The 18929-nt window shown below is 47.5% G+C and overlaps 1 protein-coding gene across 2 annotated transcripts in view; it reads left to right on the forward strand.

The window, feature by feature from the left end:
- Window positions 1–2016: 2016 nt before the first annotated feature.
- LOC135532923 (E3 ubiquitin-protein ligase arih1) overlaps window positions 2017–18929 on the forward strand; it is a 29793-nt gene continuing 12880 nt past the window's right edge. Inside the window, exons 1-11 of one of the 2 annotated variants that reach the window (XM_064960352.1) lie at window positions 2017–2473; window positions 3532–3599; window positions 4021–4165; window positions 4839–4931; window positions 5259–5314; window positions 6455–6521; window positions 6858–6964; window positions 7174–7216; window positions 9295–9366; window positions 9669–9799; window positions 13248–13311. In XM_064960352.1, the coding sequence (XP_064816424.1) occupies window positions 2198–2473; window positions 3532–3599; window positions 4021–4165; window positions 4839–4931; window positions 5259–5314; window positions 6455–6521; window positions 6858–6964; window positions 7174–7216; window positions 9295–9366; window positions 9669–9799; window positions 13248–13311 (1122 nt within the window). In that variant the 5' untranslated portion in view covers window positions 2017–2197. The remainder of the gene's footprint in view (window positions 2474–3531; window positions 3600–4020; window positions 4166–4838; window positions 4932–5258; window positions 5315–6454; window positions 6522–6857; window positions 6965–7173; window positions 7217–9294; window positions 9367–9668; window positions 9800–13247; window positions 13312–18929) is intronic. The other variant, XM_064960354.1, reaches the window with a different exon arrangement.

The following is an 18929-nucleotide window of genomic DNA, read 5'->3' on the forward strand; positions in this document are numbered from 1 at the left end:
TTACAATTGTAGTTGAGGGATTGCAGCCAGCATTGGAAAAAATAATACTACAAAACAACGAATACAAATTCAAGCAGCTATCAGTCACACGTCTCCCCGAAAACAAACGTGGAGTACTGAGACCCAGGCCACTCCATTCTGCTTTCAACTACCATTCCTCAACATATAATGTGTTTTGGCTCAAAGACTCTTTTGTCTAGTAATTATTTTGTCCTTTATTGTGGTATGTGTAGGCTTTCAATAAGATAGAATCATTAAAAACAAACTGTGACCACAAAACCTGAAACACACAATATGCCTCAATTCACAGAGGACTCTGAGGATGTGTAACAGTAGAGGTCTCTGAGGATGTGTAACAGTAGAGGTCTCTGAGGATGTGTAACAGTAGAGGTCTCTGAGGATGTGTAACAGTAGAGGTCTCTGAGGATGTGTAACAGTAGAGGTCTCTGAGGATGTGTAACAGTAGAGGTCTCTGAGGATGTGTAACAGTAGAGGTCTCTGTGGATGTGTAACAGTAGAGGACTCTGAGGATGTGTAACAGTAGAGGTCTCTGAGGATGTGTAACAGTAGAGGTCTCTGAGGATGTGTAACAGTAGAGGTCTCTGAGGATGTGTAACAGTAGAGGTCTCTGAGGATGTGTAACAGTAGAGGTCTCTGAGGATGTGTAACAGTAGAGGTCTCTGAGGATGTGTAACCGTAGAGGTCTCTGAGGATGTGTAACAGTAGAGGTCTCTGAGGATGTGTAACAGTAGAGGTCTCTGAGGATGTGTAACCGTAGAGGTCTCTGAGGATGTGTAACAGTAGAGGTCTCTGAGGATGTGTAACCGTAGGGGTCTCTGAGGATGTGCAACAGTAGAGGTCTCTGAGGATGTGTAACAGTAGAGGTCTCTGAGGATGTGTAACAGTAGAGGTCTCTGAGGATGTGTAACAGTAGAGGTCTCTGAGGATGTGTAACCGTAGAGGTCTCTGAGGATGTGTAACAGTAGAGGTCTCTGAGGATGTGTAACAGTAGAGGTCTCTGAGGATGTGTAACAGTAGAGGTCTCTGAGGATGTGTAACAGTAGAGGTCTCTGAGGATGTGTAACAGTAGAGGTCTCTGAGGATGTGTAACAGTAGAGGTCTCTGAGGATGTGTAACAGTTCTTGAAAACAGTCTGGTTATTCATAATCTGGTAATAAAAACCCAGATATACTCAAAGGTGATTTATGTGAATTAAAGACACCTAGTGATTCCACGTTTAGCTAAACAGTAGAGTTTAAAATAATTTGAAGACTACATACACAATTATTGCAATATACTTGCAAAATTAATACTTGCAAAATTAGATTAGCCTACTTATGTTCTATAGCATTACCGCAACACTGTGCCCTCAGCCACAGGCTACGGAGCCGATTGCTGTCAGTCACACTACATTAAATCCAATGCAGGTTAAACGTTTTAGATTTAATTCTATGCTGCCATCTAGTGGTAAAGTGTCTACACACACTCACTATGTTTGCAAGATTCACCAGTGTAATTATAAACAGGCCCTATATAATGTTGTCTCGGGCGCTTACATGTGATATAATGTGATTGGCTACAGCATTACAATATGATGCAAAACTAAATGTATTAAAACGACAATGTATCCATTGATTGTAATGGGTATGTCAATACTGTATTTTTGGGGGGGTAATGTGGCCATAGGATTCTTGTGTCCATAGTACACAATGTCCTACACAGGAATATAAATAACCAATGTTTGTTGAATTATTTATCATGAAGGATTAGGCTCATTTAAAAGAAGGTCAAATTCACTAGAGAAAAAAACAACACAACGGTGAATGTCAGCCTTATATATATATTTTTTTTTTTTACATAATAAAGTATAATAATTAGTTAAAACATTCCATTGCTGTCTTCAACAAATAAATATCAGTGATCTTTGATGAGTTTGAAGTGTTTGTACATCTCTTGCCTGGACAATCCTTTCCTTATATTATTATTTTTTGACGTAACGCGTCGGTCCGTATGACGCCGCATCTCTTTGTTGGTCCAGCGGCAGCTGCGCTCATGTTGTTGTAGCTACTCTCTCTCTCTCTGGAAATATTTTTCTCTTTCGAAATATTTCGTCTCTTGTTTTCGTCGCGGCCTGTACACATCCTAGTATCTAGCGTTTGGTATCATACCTTGTCACAATATCAAGTTAAACCGAGTAATGGACTCAGACGAAGGGTACAATTATGAATTCGACGAGGAGGAAGAGGAATGCAGCGAAGACAGCGCCGAGGAGGATCCCGAAGACGACACCCTGGAAGTGGAGTTGGATGATCCTGTTGTGGCCGGTGGAGAACGAGATGAATGTGGGGAGACCGGAGGCAGTGGCCTAGGGCCCGGTCAAGACGAAGAGGATTACCGGTTCGAGGTTTTGACTGCTGAACAGATCCTTCAGCATATGGTCGAGTGTATCAGGGAGGTCAATGATGTCATCCAGGTGAGGCGAAGGAAAGGCCGAGGATGTTGGGTCTCGGTAGGCCGCAGATTGTAAAAACGTAAACAGCTAATTATTTACCGATTTAGTTTTACTGTCCATCACAAACAATCGTAGGTGACTGTAAGCCTCAACGTATGTTAGCCTGTTTGTTAGCTAACCTTACCTAACTAGTTACAAACTAACGTTAGTTACGTTACCTTAGTTTAGGTACTGTAGCTAAATTACTCCGACTTCCATTTCAACAAACTGTTATTGTAGCTAACCAGCTAACTAAATTAATGGTATCTGTCTGGTAGGGAAGCTGACAAAATGTTTTCTCTTTAGTTTAGTCAATTAAGGTTAGCTAACAAACCAATAACATCATGTTATATCTCTTGAATGACTAGTGCGCCTGGTTCAGCGAGATATAAGTGAGTTGTCAACTCTGCCAAGATGCTGACCCAACTAGCTACAGTAAAATGAAGTAAAAAAATAAATAATAACTATTAGACCCAGCCAGAAAACCTAGCTCGTTTGGCTAGTGATATTTGTCATTTCCCCTGTTGCCTACAACGTAGCTATTACAACACTGTCATCAACAGTATTTGTCTACTTTCATGGCATCAAAATGGCGAAGTAGCTAACGTTACTGAGCTATTTAGTTTTTTGTTGAAATCCTATCAGCCCCCTGTGTGTCCATAGTTTCACCTGGATTATCAACTAGCTCACTTTGCTATCTTTACTTTCCACTGTCTGACTTTGTTGAGGCCTGTGCGCCTGAAACAACATGGCCGAACCTTGATTCCCACTTCTGTCAGCCACTGAGTTTGTCTGCAATGAATTGCAGATTTTTTATTTATTTATCAATCCTATTATTAGACACATTTTGAACAATAATAGCCTTATTTTGTCCGTGTAACTGACATGACCGTACTGCTAGTTACCGGTTAGTGTATTATAATCAAGTGCTAAATAGCTAGCTAGTTGAGTGGCTGTCTTTTAATAACAGTTATGAAGCTTTCCCGGAGGCCATATAAATGTGTATTTTTGCCTCCTCATTTTTTGTTACTCTTCTCTAGAACCCTGCAACGATAACAAGAATACTTCTTAGTCACTTCAATTGGGACAAAGAGAAACTGATGGAAAGGTTAGTCGTGACATTGGCTCTTGTATGATTTGTTGTAAAAACAGTGTCATCTTCTTGGCTCTATTAGTGCCATCATTGTGTTAGGTTAGGTGGTCTGTTGAATGGCCATATGGTCTGGTATTAAATATGAATAGACAGCATTACACAAGGAAATTGAATTGATCAAATGAATTGTCTGTTTACCAATTTCCCTACAGACCCTTTTTAATGCTCCATCTGCGCTATGTCCAATAGTTAAAAGTCCTGAGATCTGGCACAGGTTTCACCTTTGTCTTGGTGCTCTAGTTTGGCTATGACTTATTGCCTTTCTATGTAACCGTTTGTTATAGCATGACCTAAAGACCCTATTCTAGTGAATAATACACCACCCAATTAAAGTAGCGTGTTTCCCAGCCAGTGATGACATGTCTTCTCTCACTAGATATTTTGATGGGAACCTTGACAAATTGTTCTCGGAATGCCATGTCATCAACCCCAGTAAGAAGTCGAGGACACGGCTGATGAACACGAGGTCCTCTGCTCAGGATCTTCCCTGTCAGATCTGCTACCTGAACTACCCAAACTCGGTCAGTACCCTACTCTGAAGGGAGAGATGCACAGCGTCCTATCCACTAGGCAGTAGTGTACATCTGAAAGGATCAGGACATGCCAAGTCAGATCTGCTACCTGAACTACCCAAACTCGGTCAGTACCCTACTCTGAAGGGAGAGATGCACAGCGTCCTATCCACTAGGCAGTAGTGTACATCTGAAAGGATCAGGACATGCCAAGTCAGATCTGCTACCTGAACTACCCAAACTCAGTCAGTATTATGAAGGGAGACACCCCCTGGCCTCTAACCCTTACCCCCTAGCCTCTAACCCTTACCCCCTAGCCTCTGACCCTTACCCCCTAGCCTCTAACCTCTTACCCCTTAGCCTCTGACCCTACTTACCCCCTAGCCTCTAACCCTTACCCCCTAGCCTAGCCTCTAACCCTTACCCCCTAGCCTAACCCTTACCCCCTGGCCTCTAACCCTTACCCCTAGTCTCTAACCCTTACCCCCCTAGCCTCTAACCCTTACCCCCTAGCCTCTAACCCTTACCCCCTGGCCTCTAACCCTTACCCCCTAGCCTCTAACCCTTACCCCCTAGCCTCTAACCCATACCCCCTAGCCTCTAACCCTAGCCTCTAACCCATACCCCCTAGCCTCTTACCCCCTAGCCTCTATGACTGAAACTTCATCTTCCTCTCCCACAGTACTTCACTGGCCTGGAGTGTGGACACAAGTTCTGCATGCAGTGTTGGGGTGACTACTTGACTACCAAAATCATTGAGGAGGGGATGGGACAGGTAAGCACCACAAACACCTTTTTGTTTAACCAGAGAAAAGACCCTCACGGTAAGAAACCCTTGGTGGGCGGGGCCTGGCAAGAGGTCAGCAGGAAGTAGTCAAGAAGAAAGCAATGCAATAGCACAGACAAAACGTTAAAATAATGACCTTTGACCAAGCGCTTGCATACATACATACATTCATACACACAGCATGTATGTATGTATGTATCGTTACCATGGACTGTAAACTCTTATTCTGACTCAGGAAAAGCAATCATTGGGCTTTTTGTTGAGATGTGAAAAAATCTCACCATGTTTCCTTTCTCTTTCTTAAAAAAAAAAAAGACAATTTCCTGCCCTGCTCACAGCTGTGATATATTGGTGGACGACAACACAGTCATGTAAGTGTTGCGTCGCTGTCGCTTTACATTCCACAGCAGGTAGACTAGTGGTTACAGCGTTGGGACAGTCACTGAAAGGTTGCTGGTTTCCAAATACCGTCAAGATGAAAAATCTGTCTGTGCCCTTTGAGCAAGACACTTAACCCCGATTTGCTCCAGGGACTCCTTACTACTATGGAGGACCCTGTAAAAACAACTACACATTTCACTGCATCTATCTGCTCTGTGACAGTAAAGCCTTTTATATTTATTATTATTATTAAGTTTCAACATTACATACACGCTGCTAGTTCTACGCGCTGCTAGTCCTACGAGCTGCCAGTTCTACACGCTGCCAGTTCTACACGCTGCCAGTTCTACGCGCTGCTAGTTCTACACGCTGCTAGTTCTACACGCTGCTAGTTCTACACGCTGCTAGTTCTACACGCTGCCAGTTCTACACGCTGCCAGTTCTACACGCTGCCAGTTCTACACGCTGCCAGTTCTCCAGTTCTACACGCTGCCAGTTCTACACGCTGCTAGTTCTATGCGCTGCTAGTTCTACGCGCTGCCAGTTCTACACACTGCCAGTTCTACACGCTGCCAGTTCTACACGCTGCCAGTTCTACACGCTGCCAGTTCTACACGCTGCCAGTTCTACACGCTGCCAGTTCTACACGCTGCCAGTTCTACACGCTGGCAGTTCTACGCGTTGCTAGTTCTACGCGCTACTAGTTCTACGCGCTGCCAGTTCTACGCGCTGCCAGTTCTACACGCTGCCAGTTGTACACGCTGCCAGTTGTACACGCTGCCAGTTGTACACGCTGCCAGTTGTACACGCTGCCAGTTGTACACGCTGCCAGTTGTACACGCTGCCAGTTGTACACGCTGCTATTTGTACACGCTGCTAGTCCTACGCGCTGCTAGTCCTACGCGCTGCTAGTCGTACACGCTGCTAGTCGTACGCGCTGCTAGTCCTACGCGCTGCTAGTTGTACACGCTGCTAGTCCTACGCGCTGCTAGTTCTACACGCTGCTTGTTCTGTGAGAGTTGAAGATGTAGAGTAGCAGATGAGTTTATAAATCACATGTTTTTTTTTTGTATTTGTTCAAATCCACTACATTTTAATTATCATTTGAAACCCAAATTATTTTCCTATAGGAGACTGATCACAGAGTCCAAGGTGAAGTTGAAGTACCAACACTTGATTACCAATAGTTTTGTAGAGGTAAGATGTGTAATGTTCTTCATTGATTATATATATATATATATATATATATATACACACACACACACACACACACACACACACACACACACACACACACACACACACACACACACACACACACACACACACACACACACACAGCATCTTGTGCTTTATATGGAGATGTCTGTACTCTAAAATACAATGTAGCCGTTTCCCATGTAAGCCTAGCTGTGAGAATATTCAATCTGTTCTTCAGATGTTAGATAATCTTGCTTGTTTGGGAGAAGACGATTGGCATGTATTCCTTCTGCTTGTATCCTGCTTCTTATGCTCCTGTCCTCTCGTCCTCAGTGCAATCGACTGTTAAAATGGTGCCCAGCGCCAGACTGTCATCACGTAGTCAAAGTCCAGTACCCAGATGCTAAGCCTGTGAGATGCACATGTGGCCGGCAGTTCTGGTAAGAGACAACCATACTGTGCCTTACATTCCCTGCTTATTGTTTTTTTTATTTTTTTTATCACTAATACTCACACAGAAGACGTCTTGATTTTATTTGAAACACTGTTCTCACAACACATGATGATTTATCTCCTGCAGTAAAAAAAAAAAAATGCTTTGATTTTAATGGTTACATGTGGATCTTTATTTCAACCCAATTCACTGCAGCTTCAATTGTGGCGAGAACTGGCATGATCCCGTCAAGTGTAAGGTATGTCACAACGGAGTCTAAATTCAACCTTCCCTGTCAGTGGTAATGTAATAGTGGTCAGACGCAGTCCACAAAAACAACTCTAACCCTTACCCCATATACATGTCATGTACTGTAGTTCTGACAGGATAGGTGGTGGTAGCTGCTTCACCTTGTCCCTGACAGGACAGGTGGTGGTAGCTGCTTCACCTTGTCCCCTAACAGGATAGGTGGTGGTGGCTTCACCTTGTCCCCTGACAGGATAGGTGGTGGTAGCTGCTTCACCTTGTCCCCTGACAGGTTAGGTGGTGGTAGCTGCTTCACCTTGTCCCCTGACAGGTTAGGTGGTTGTAGCTTCACCTTGTCCCCTGACAGGATAGGTGGTGGTAGCTGTCACCTTGTCCCCTGACAGGTTAGGTGGTGGTAGCTTCACCTTGTCCCCTGACAGGATAGGTGGTGGTAGCTGCTTCACCTTGTCCCCTGACAGGTTAGGTGGTGGTAGCTGCTTCACCTTGTCCCCTGACAGGATAGGTGGTGGTGGCTTCACCTTGTCCCCTGACAGGACAGGTGGTGGTAGCTGCTTCACCTTGTCCCCTGACAGGATAGGTGGTGGTAGCTGCTTCACCTTGTCCCCTGACAGGTTAGGTGGTTGTAGCTTCACCTTGTCCCCTGACAGGATAGGTGGTGGTAGCTGCTTCACCTTGTCCCCTGACAGGTTAGGTAGTGGTAGCTTCACCTTGTCCCCTGACAGGATAGGTGGTGGTGGCTGCTTCACCTTGTCCCCTGACAGGACAGGTGGTGGTAGCTGCTTCACCTTGTCCCCTGACAGGATAGGTGGTGGTGGCTTCACCTTGTCCCCTGATAGGATAGGTGGTGGTGGCTGCTTCACCTTGTCCCCTGACAGGATAGGTGGTGGTGGCTGCTTCACCTTGTCCCCTGACAGGATAGGTGGTGGTAGCTGCTTCACCTTGTCCCCTGACAGGTTAGGTGGTTGTAGCTTCACCTTGTCCCCTGACAGGTTAGGTGGTGGTAGCTGCTTCACCTTGTCCCCTGACAGGATAGGTGGTGGTAGCTGCTTCACCTTGTCCCCTGACAGGATAGGTGGTGGTGGCTGCTTCACCTTGTCCCCTGACAGGATAGGTGGTGGTAGCTGCTTCACCTTGTCCCCTGACAGGATAGGTGGTGGTGGCTGCTTCACCTTGTCCCCTGACAGGATAGGTGGTGGTGGCTGCTTCACCTTGTCCCCTGACAGGTTAGGTGGTTGTAGCTTCACCTTGTCCCCTGACAGGTTAGGTGGTGGTGGCTTCACCTTGTCCCCTGACAGGTTAGGTGGTGGTGGCTGCTTCACCTTGTCCCCTGACAGGATAGGTGGTGGTAGCTGCTTCACCTTGTCCCCTGACAGGATAGGTGGTGGTAGCTGCTTCACCTTGTCCCCTGACAGGTTAGGTGGTGGTAGCTGCTTCACCTTGTCCCCTGACAGGATAGGTGGTTGTAGCTTCACCTTGTCCTCTGACAGGACAGGTGGTGGTAGCTGCTTCACCTTGTCCCCTGACAGGTTAGGTGGTGGTAGCTGCTTCACCTTGTCCCCTGACAGGACAGGTGGTTGTAGCTTCACCTTGTCCCCTGACAGGACAGGTGGTGGTAGCTTCACCTTGTCTCCTGACAGGTTAGGTAGAATGGTCACCATATTGCTTATCCTTTCAGTTCTCCACTAGTGACCAATGGGTTGGTTCTAGACTGGGCCCTAGTCTACACATTCATGGTAAAGTGTGCTTGGGACAGAGGTCCCCTGACATTAACATAGTTATACTTGTATGGAGCGGCAGGGTAGCCTAGTGGTTAGAGAGTAGGACTAGTTACCTAAAGGTTGCAAGTTCGAATCCCCGAGCTGACAAGGTACAAATCTGTCGTTCTGCCCCTGAACAGGCAGTTAACCCACTGTTCCTAGGCCGTCATTGAAAATAAGAATTTGTTCTTAACTGACTTGCCTAGTTAAATAAAGGTAAAATAAAAAAAAATATGTAATATAGTTACATTATCAAACGAAGATTGGTGACTTTGAACTTGTTGTATTGAATCTCTTTGTTGTAATCTTTCAGTGGTTGAGGAAATGGATCAAGAAGTGTGACGATGACAGCGAGACGTCTAACTGGATCGCAGCCAATACACGGGTATTTAAAAAAGGCTTAGCTCTAAATACAATCCTGGTCTGTTTTTTTATGGATCACTTGCGTGTCCTTCCACGAAACCAGGTAGATTTGTATTTTGAGTATCTCTTTAAGCATTTTAGGACGGGTTTCCCCCAGACACAGATTACGCCCTATTCCTGGACTAAAAAGCATTCTCGGTGGATATTCTAGGCTTAATCTGTGTCAGAGGAAACTGGCTCTTACATGTTGCTCTATAGTGCTGCCGCTGTGCGAACGATGGACTGTTACTGAGCCCCATCTCTGCTTGGCCATCTGTCCCTCAGGAGTGCCCCAAATGCCACGTGACCATTGAGAAGGACGGCGGCTGCAACCACATGGTGTGTCGGAACCAGAGCTGCAAGGCAGAGTTCTGCTGGGTCTGCCTGGGGCCCTGGGAACCACACGGCTCTGCCTGGTGGGTGGGGGATCTACCTCCTACTGACTAGTGCTATTTTACTGGAAGTCTATGGGTATCTGGGCGGCAGGGTAGCCTAGTGGTTAGAGCGTTGGACTAGTGACCGGAAGGTTGCAAGTTCAAATCCCCGAGCTGACAATATACAAATCTGTCGTTCTGTTCCCTGAACAGGCAGTTAACCCACTGTTCCTAGGCCGTCATTGAAAATAAGAATTTGTTCTTAACTGACTTGCCGAGTTAAATAAAGGTTCAAGAAAAAAATCTGCTAGCATGCTAGTAAGATACCCATAGACTTGCAGTCATTGTGCTAATGCTAGTTAGCATTGGCTCGTGAAACTACCTCTAACTTCCTTCATACTGGCCATAGAAACATAAAATCTGACTCTGGGGGAAGTTGATTAATGACCTCACTGCCAACATTCAGAAGTATCCCTTTTAGATTCCATTATTGTCCTTCTGCTTTATCCCAACCAACACCCCAGAAAGACACATACAGGTTGGAGCGGGGGGCTGCCTTACTTGGGCAGCCGTGGAGCAGGTGTTGTGGGGGGGGGGCCTTGATCAAGGCCTCGACGGCAGGTGAAGGCGTCTAGGATGTTGCTAGCACCTCCTGTTAAAAGCTCACTTCCGGACAGATTTTCTGTCAGACCCGGGATTCAAACTGGCATCCCTCCGGTTGCTGTCGGTCTTTTGTTGTTGCTGTAATAATGAAGGACGCTACAACTACACTGCTCAAAAAAATAAAGGGAACACTAAAATAGCACATCCTAGATCTGAATGAATGAAATATTCTTATTAAATACTTTTTCTTTACATAGTTGAATGTGCTGACAACAAAATCACACAAACTATTAATGGAAATCAAATTTATCAACCCACGGAGGTCTGGATTTGGAGTCACACTCAAAATTAAAGTGGAAAACCACACTACAGGCTGATCCAACTTTGATGTAATGTCCTTAAAACAAGTCAAAATGAGGCTCAGTAGTGTGTGTGGCCTCCACGTGCCTGTATGACCTCCCTACAACGCCTGGGCATGCTCCTGATGAGGTGGTGGATGGTCTCCTGAGGGATCTCCTCCCAGACCCGGACTAAAGCATCCACCAACTTCTGGACAGTCTGTGGTGCAACGTGGCGTTGGTGGATGGAGTGAGACATGATGACCCAGATGTGCTCAATTGGATTCAAGTCTGGGGAACGGGCGGGCCAGTCCATAGCCTCAATGCCTTCCTCTTGCAGGAACTGCTGACACACTCCAGCCACATGAGGTCTAGCATTGTCTTGTGTTAGGAGGAACCCAGGGCCAACCGCACCAGCATATGGTCTCACAAGGGGTCTGAGGATCTCATCTCGGTACCTAATGGCAGTCAGGCTACCTCTGGCGAGCACATGGAGGGCTGTGCTGCCCTCCAAAGAAATGCCACCCCACACCATGACTGACCCACCGCCAAACCGGTCATGCTGGAGGATGTTGCAGGCAGCAGAACGTTCTCCACGGCATCTCCAGACTGTCACGTCTGTCACATGTGCTCAGTGTGAACCTGCTTTCATCTGTGAAGAGCACAGGGCGCCAGTGGCAAATTTGCCAATCTTGGTGTTCTCTGGCAAATGCCAAACGTCCTGCACGGTGTTGGGCTGTAAGCACAACCCCCACCTGTGGACGTCGGGCCCTCATTTTATTTATATTTTATTTTTTTATTTCACCTTTATTTAACCAGGTAGGCTAGTTGAGAACACCTTTATTTAACCAGGTAGGCTAGTTGAGAACACCTTTATTTCAGTTGAGAACAACATTTGACTGCGACCTGGCCAAGATAAAGCATAGCAGTGTGAACAGACAACACAGAGTTACACATGGAGTAAACAATAAACAAGGCAATAACACAGTAGGAAAAAAAAGTCTATATACATTGTGTGCAATAGGCATGAGGAGGTAGGAGAATAATTACAATTTTAGCAGATTAACTCGAGTGATAAATGATCAGATGGTCATGTACAGGTAGAGATATTGGTGTGCAAAAGAGCAGAAAAGTAAATAAATATAAACAGTATGGGGATGAGGTAGGTAAATTGGGTGGGCTATTTACCGATAAGACTATGTACAGCTGCAGCGATCGGTTAGCTGCTCAGATAGCAGATGTTTGAAGTTGGTAAAGGAGATAAGTCTCCAACTTCAGCGATTTTTGCAATTCGTTCCAGTCACAGGCAGCAGAGAACTGGAACGAAAGGCGGCCAAATGAGGTGTTGGCTTTAGGGATGATCAGTGAGATGCACCTGCTGGAGCGCGTGCTACGGATGGGTGTTGCCATCGTGACCAGTGAACTGAGATAAGGCGGAGCTTTACCTAACATGGACTTGTAGATGACCTGGAGCCAGTGGGTCTGGCGATGAATATGTAGCGAGGGCCAGACGACTAGAGCATACAGGTCGCAGTGGTGGGTGGTATAAGGTGCTTTAGTGACAAAACGGATGGCACTGTGATAAACTGCATCCAGTTTGCTGAGTAGAGTGTTGGAAGCTATTTTGTAGATGACATCACCGAAGTCGAGGATCGGTAGGATAGTCAGTTTTACTAGGGTAAGTTTGGCAGCGTGAGTGAAGGAGGCTTTGTTGCGGAACAGAAAGCCGACTCTAGATTTGATTTTAAATTGGAGATGTTTGATATGAGTCTGGAAGGAGAGTTAACAGTCTAGCCAGACACCTAGGTACTTATAGATGTCCAAATATTCAGGTCGGAACCATCCAGGGTGGTGATGCTAGTCGGGCTTGCGGGTGCAGGCAGCGAACGGTTGAAAAGCATGTATTTGGTTTTACTAGCGTTTCAGAGCAGTTGGAGGCCACGGAAGGAGTGTTGTATGGCATTGAAGCTCGTTTGGAGGTAAGATAGCACAGTGTCCAAGGACGGGCCGGAAGTATACAGAATGGTGTGGTTTGCGTAAAGGTGGATCACACTCATGGAGTCTGTTTCTGACCGTTTGAGCAGACACATGCACATTTGTAGGGCTCTGGCAGTGCTCCTCCTTGCACAAAGGCGGAGGTAGCGGTCCTGCTGCTGGGTTGTTGCCCTCCTACGGCCTCCTCCACGTCTCCTGATGTACTGGCCTGTCTCCTGGTAGCGCGTCCATGCTCTGGACACTACGCTGACAGACACAGCAAACCTTCTTGTCACAGCTCGCAGAACCAGTCCTTTATTGGGGTGTCTTGCTAATTGCCTATAATTTCCACCTGTTGTCTAATCCATTTGCACAACAGCATGTGAAATTTATTGTCAATCAGTGTTGCTTCCTAAGTGGACAGTTTGATTTCACAGAAGTGTGATTGACTTGGAGTTACATTGTGTTGTTTAAGTGTTCCCTTTATTTTTTTGAGCAGTGTATATTGGGACTAAAATGTTTTTTTTGTGTTTTTTTTCTGCTTTCACTAATTCCTAGCTCTGTGTTTATTGTAGGTACAACTGCAACCGCTACAATGAGGATGATGCCAAGGCAGCGAGGGACGCCCAAGAGGTAACAGTGAGTCATGGTGTCTTTAGTGTTCCTCACTGTAGACTAGAATCACAACACAGTCCGGGTCTTTGTTGACCATCATGTATAATGACATATTTCCTCATTCCCACAACAGTTCAGTGACTGTGTAGTGGCGGTGTGGTGGTGGCTATGCTAGTGGTGGTGTGGTGGCGGTGTAGTGGTAGTGGTGGTGGTGGCGGCTATGCTAGTGACGGCTATGCTAGTGACGGCTATGCTAGTGACGGCTATGCTAGTGGCGGCTATGCTAGTGGCGGCTATGCTAGTGGCGGCTATGCTAGTGGCGGTGGTGGTGTAGTGGTGGCTATGCTAGTGGCGGTGTAGTGGTGGCTAGTGGCGGTGTAGTGGTGGCTATGCTAGTGGCGGTGTAGTGGCGGCTATGCTAGTGGCGGTGTAGTGGCGGCTAATGCTAGTGGTGGCTATGCTAGTGGTGGCTATGCTGGTAGTGGTGTAGTGGTGGCTATGCTAGTGGTGGCTATGCTAGTGGCGGTGTAGTGGTGGCTATGCTAGTGGCGGTGTAGTGGTGGCTATGCTAGTGGTGGCTATGCTAGTGGCAGTGTAGTGGTGGCGTGTAGTGGTGGCTATGCTAGTGGCGGTGTAGTTGTGGCTATGCTAGTGGCGGTGTAGTGGTGGCTATGCTAGTGGTGGCTATGCTAGTGGTGGCTATGCTAGTGGCGGTGTAGTGGTGGCTATGCTGGTAGTGGTGGCTATGCTGGTAGTGGTGTAGTGGTGGCTATGCTAGTGGCGGTGTAGTGGCGGCTATGCTAGTGGCGGTGTAGTGGCGGCTATGCTAGTGGCGGCTATGTAGTGGCGGCTATGCTAGTGGCGGTGTAGTGGCAGCTATGCTAGTGGCGGTGTAGTGGCGGCTATGCTAGTGGCGGTGTAGTGGCGGCTATGCTAGTGGCGGTGTACTTAAGCAATAAGGCCAGAGTGGGTGTGGTATATGGCTAATAGACCACGGCTAGGGACTGTCCATAGGCATAATGCAACGCGAGTGCCTGGACACAGCCCTTAGCCGTGGTATATTGGCACTATACTTCACCCCCCCGAGGTGCCTTATTGCTGTTATAAACTGGTTAATTAGAGCAGTAAAAAGAAATGTTTAGTCATACCTGTGGTATACCACGGCTGTCAGCCAATCAGCATTCAGGGCTCGAACCACCCAGTTTATAATGGTGGTTATGCATGTTATGGGGTACTGGTGGTTATGCCTGTCATGGGGTACTGGTGGTTATGCCTGTCATGGGGTACTGGTGGTTATGCCTGTCATGGGGTACTGGTGGTTATGCCTGTCATGGGGTACTGGTGGTTATGCCTGTCATGGGGTACTGGTGGTTATGCCTGTCATGGGGTACTGGTGGTTATGCCTGTCATGGTGTACTGGTGGTTATGCCTGTCATGGGGTACTGGTGGTTATGCCTGTCATGGGGTACTGGTGGTTATGCCTGTCATGGGGTACTGGTGGTTATGCCTGTCATGGGGTACTGGTGGTTATGCCTGTCATGGGGTACTGGTGGTTATGCCTGTCATGGGGTACTGGTGGTTATGCCTGTCATGGGGTACTGGTGGTTATGCCTGTCATGGGGTACTGGTGGTTATGCCTGTCATGGGGTACTGGTGGTTATGCCTGTCATGGGGTACTGGTGGTTATGGGTCATGGGGTACTGGTGGTGGTTGTACTAGTGGTGGGGGTGGGGGGGTTATACTAGTGGGGAGGTTGTGCTAGTGGTTATACTAGTGGAGGGTGGGTTGGCTAGTGGGGGGTTATACTAGTGGTGGGTGTGTGTGCTAGTGGGGGGGGGGGGGGGGTTGTGCTAGTGGTTATACTAGTAGTGGGGGTCGGTGGGCTAGTGGTGGGTGGGTGGGCTAGTGGTGGGTGGGTGGGCTAGTGGGAGTGGGTGGGCTAGTGGGGGTTGGCTAGTGGTTATACTAGTGGTGGGGGGGCTAGTGGTTATACTAGTGGTGGGGGGCTAGTGGTTATACTAGTGGTGGGGGGGCTAGTGGTTATACTAGTGGTGGGGGGGGGGCTAGTGGTTATACTAGTGGTGGGGGGGCTAGTGGTTATACTAGTGGTGGGGGGGCTAGTGGTTATACTAGTGGTGGGGGGGGGGCTAGTGGTTATACTAGTGGTGGGGGGGGGGCTAGTGGTTATACTAGTGGTGGGGGGCTAGTGGTTATACTAGTGGTGGGGGGGGGCTAGTGGTTATACTAGTGGTGGGGGGGGGGCTAGTGGTTATACTAGTGGTGGGGGGGCTAGTGGTTATACTAGTGGTGGGGGGGCTAGTGGTTATACTAGTGGTGGGGGGGGGCTAGTGGTTATACTAGTGGTGGGGGGTGGCTAGTGGTTATACTAGTGGTGGGGGGCTAGTGGTTATACTAGTGGTGGGGGGGGGCTAGTGGTTATACTAGTGGTGGGGGGTGGCTAGTGGTTATACTAGTGGTGGGGGTGGCTAGTGGTTATACTAGTGGTGGGGGGGCTAGTGGTTATACTAGTGGTGGGGGGGGCTAGTGGTTATACTAGTGGTGGGGGGCTAGTGGTTATACTAGTGGTGGGGGGGCTAGTGGTTATACTAGTGGTGGGGGGGGCTAGTGGTTATACTAGTGGTGGGGGGTGGCTAGTGGTTATACTAGTGGTGGGGGGGCTAGTGGTTATACTAGTGGTGGGGGGGGCTAGTGGTTATACTAGTGGTGGGGGGGGGCTAGTGGTTATACTAGTGGTGGGGGGGGGCTAGTGGTTATACTAGTGGTGGGGGGGGCTAGTGGTTATACTAGTGGTGGGGGGCTAGTGGTTATACTAGTGGTGGGGGGGCTAGTGGTTATACTAGTGGTGGGGGGGGGGGGGGCTAGTGGTTATACTAGTGGTGGGGGGGGCTAGTGGTTATACTAGTGGTGGGGGGCTAGTGGTTATACTAGTGGTGGGGGGGGCTAGTGGTTATACTAGTGGTGGGGGTGGCTAGTGGTTATACTAGTGGTGGGGGGGCTAGTGGTTATACTAGTGGTGGGGGGGCTAGTGGTTATACTAGTGGTGGGGGGGGGCTAGTGGTTATACTAGTGGTGGGGGGGGCTAGTGGTTATACTAGTGGTGGGGGGGACTAGTGGTTATACTAGTGGGGGGGGACTAGTGGTTATACTAGTGGTGGGGGGACTAGTGGTTATACTAGTGGTGGGGGGGCTAGTGGTTATACTAGTGATGGGGGGGCTAGTGGTTATACTAGTGGTGGGGGGGCTAGTGGTTATACTAGTGGTGGGGGGCTAGTTACAGTTGAAGTCGGACGTTTACATTAGAGGTCGAGCGATTTATGATTTTTCAGTGCCGATTATTGGAGGACCAAAAAAGCCGATACCTTTTTGGGTTTTTTGTTTGTTTTTTGTAATAATGACAATTACAACAACACTGAATGAACACTTAATGAACACTGAAGTCAGGCTTGTAGGCCTCCTTGCTCGCACACGCTTTTACAGTTCTGCCCACAAATGTTCTATAGGATTGAGGTCAGGGCTTTGTGATGGCAACTCCAATACATTGACTTTGTTGTCCTTAAGCCTTTGTGCCACAACTTTGGAAGTATGCTTAGGGTCATTGTCCATTTGGAAGACTCATTTGCGACCAAGCTTTAACTTCCTGACTGATGTCTTGAGATGTTGCTTCAATATATCCACATAATTTTCCTATCTCATGATGCCATCTATTGTGTGAAGTGCACCAGTCCCTCCTGCAGCAAAGCACCCCCACAACATTATGCTGCCACCCCCGTGCTTCACGGTTGGGATGGTGTTCTTCAGCTAGCAAGCCTCCCCTTTTTCCTCCAAACATAACGATGGTCATTATGGCCAAACAGTTCTATTTTTGTTTCATCAGACCAGAGGACATTTCTCCAAAAAGTACGATCTTTGTCCCCATGTGCAGTTGCAAACCGTAGTCTGGCTTTTTTAATGGTGTCGATTTTGGAGCAGTGGCTTCTTCCTTGCTGAGCGGCCTTTCAGGTTATGTCGATATAGGACTTGTTTTACTGTGGATATAGATACTTTAGTACCTGTTTCTTCCAGCATCTTCACAATGTTCTTTGCTGTTGTTCTGGGATTGATTAGCACGTTTTGCATCAAGTACGTTCATCTCCAGGAGACAGAACGCGTCTCCTTCCTGAGCAGTATGACGGCTGAGTGGTCCCATGGTGTTTATACTTGCGTACTATTGTTTGTACAGATGAACATGGTACCTTCAAGCGTTTGGATATTGCTCCCAAGGATGAATCAGACTTGTAGAGGTCTTGGCTGATTTTATTTTATGAGGTCTTGGCTGATTTCTTTTTATTTTCCCATGATGTCAAGCAAAGAAGCACTGAGTTTGAAGGTAGGCCTTGAAATACATCCACAAGTACAGCTCCAATTGACTCAAATGATGTCAATTAGCCCATCAGAAGCTTCTAAAGCCGGGACATCATTTTCTGGAATTTTCCAAGCTGTTTAAAGGCACAATCAACTTAGTGTTTGTAAACTTCTGACCCACTGGAATTGTGATACAGTGAATTATAAGTGAAATAATGTGTCTGTAAACAATTGTTGGAAAAATTACTTGTCATTCAAACAGTAGATTTCGTAACAGACTTGCCAAAACTATAGTTTAACAAGAAATTTGTGGAGTGGTTGAAAAACGAGTTTTAATGACTCCAACCTATGTAAACTTCTGACTTTAACTGTCTGCTGTGCTAGTTATTGTGTTCTGGTGGTGGTGGTGCTGCTAGTTATTGTGTTCTAGTTGTGGTGGTGCTGCTAGTTATTGTGTTCTAGTGGTGGTGGTGCTGCTAGTTATGGTGTGGTGGTGGTGATGCTAGTTATTGTGTTCTAGTGGTGGTGGTGCTGCTAGTTATTGTGATCTAGTGGTGGTGGTGGTGCTAGTTATGGTGTGGTGGTGGTGCTGCTAGTTATTGTGTTCTAGTGGTGGTGGTGCTGCTAGTTATTGTGTTCTAGTGGTGGTGGTGCTAGTTATGGTGTGGTGGTGGTGATGCTAGTTATTGTGTTCTAGTGGTGGTGGTGGTGCTAGTTATGGTGTGGTGGTGGTGCTGCTAGTTATTGTGTTCTAGTGGTGGTGGTGCTGCTAGTTATTGTGTTCTAGTGGTGGTGGTGCTAGTTATGGTGTGGTGGTGGTGCTGCTAGTTATTGTGTTCTAGTGGTGGTGGTGCTGCTAGTTATTGTGTGCTAGTGGTGATGCTAGTTATGGTGTTCTAGTGGTGGGTGTGCTGCTAGTGGTGGGTGGGTGTGCTGCTAGTGGTGGGTGGGTGTGCTGCTAGTGGTGGGTGGGTGTGCTGCTAGTGGTGGTGGGTGTGCTGCTAGTGGTGGCTGGGTGTGCTGCTAGTGGTGGCTGGGTGTGCTGCTAGTGGTGGCTGGGTGTGCTGCTAGTGGTGGCTGGGTGTGCTGCTAGTGGTGGCTGGGTGTGCTGCTAGTGGTGGCTGGGTGTGCTGCTAGTGGTGGCTGGGTGTGCTGCTAGTGGTGGCTGGGTGTGCTGCTAGTGGTGGCTGGGTGTGCTGCTAGTGGTGGCTGGGTGTGCTGCAAGTGGTGGGTGGGTGTGCTGCTAGTGGTTGTGCTGCTAGTGGTGGGCGGGTGGGTGG

This window comes from Oncorhynchus masou, unplaced genomic scaffold (genome assembly GCF_036934945.1).
Source record: "Oncorhynchus masou masou isolate Uvic2021 unplaced genomic scaffold, UVic_Omas_1.1 unplaced_scaffold_2116, whole genome shotgun sequence".
Taxonomy (NCBI): domain Eukaryota; kingdom Metazoa; phylum Chordata; class Actinopteri; order Salmoniformes; family Salmonidae; genus Oncorhynchus; species Oncorhynchus masou.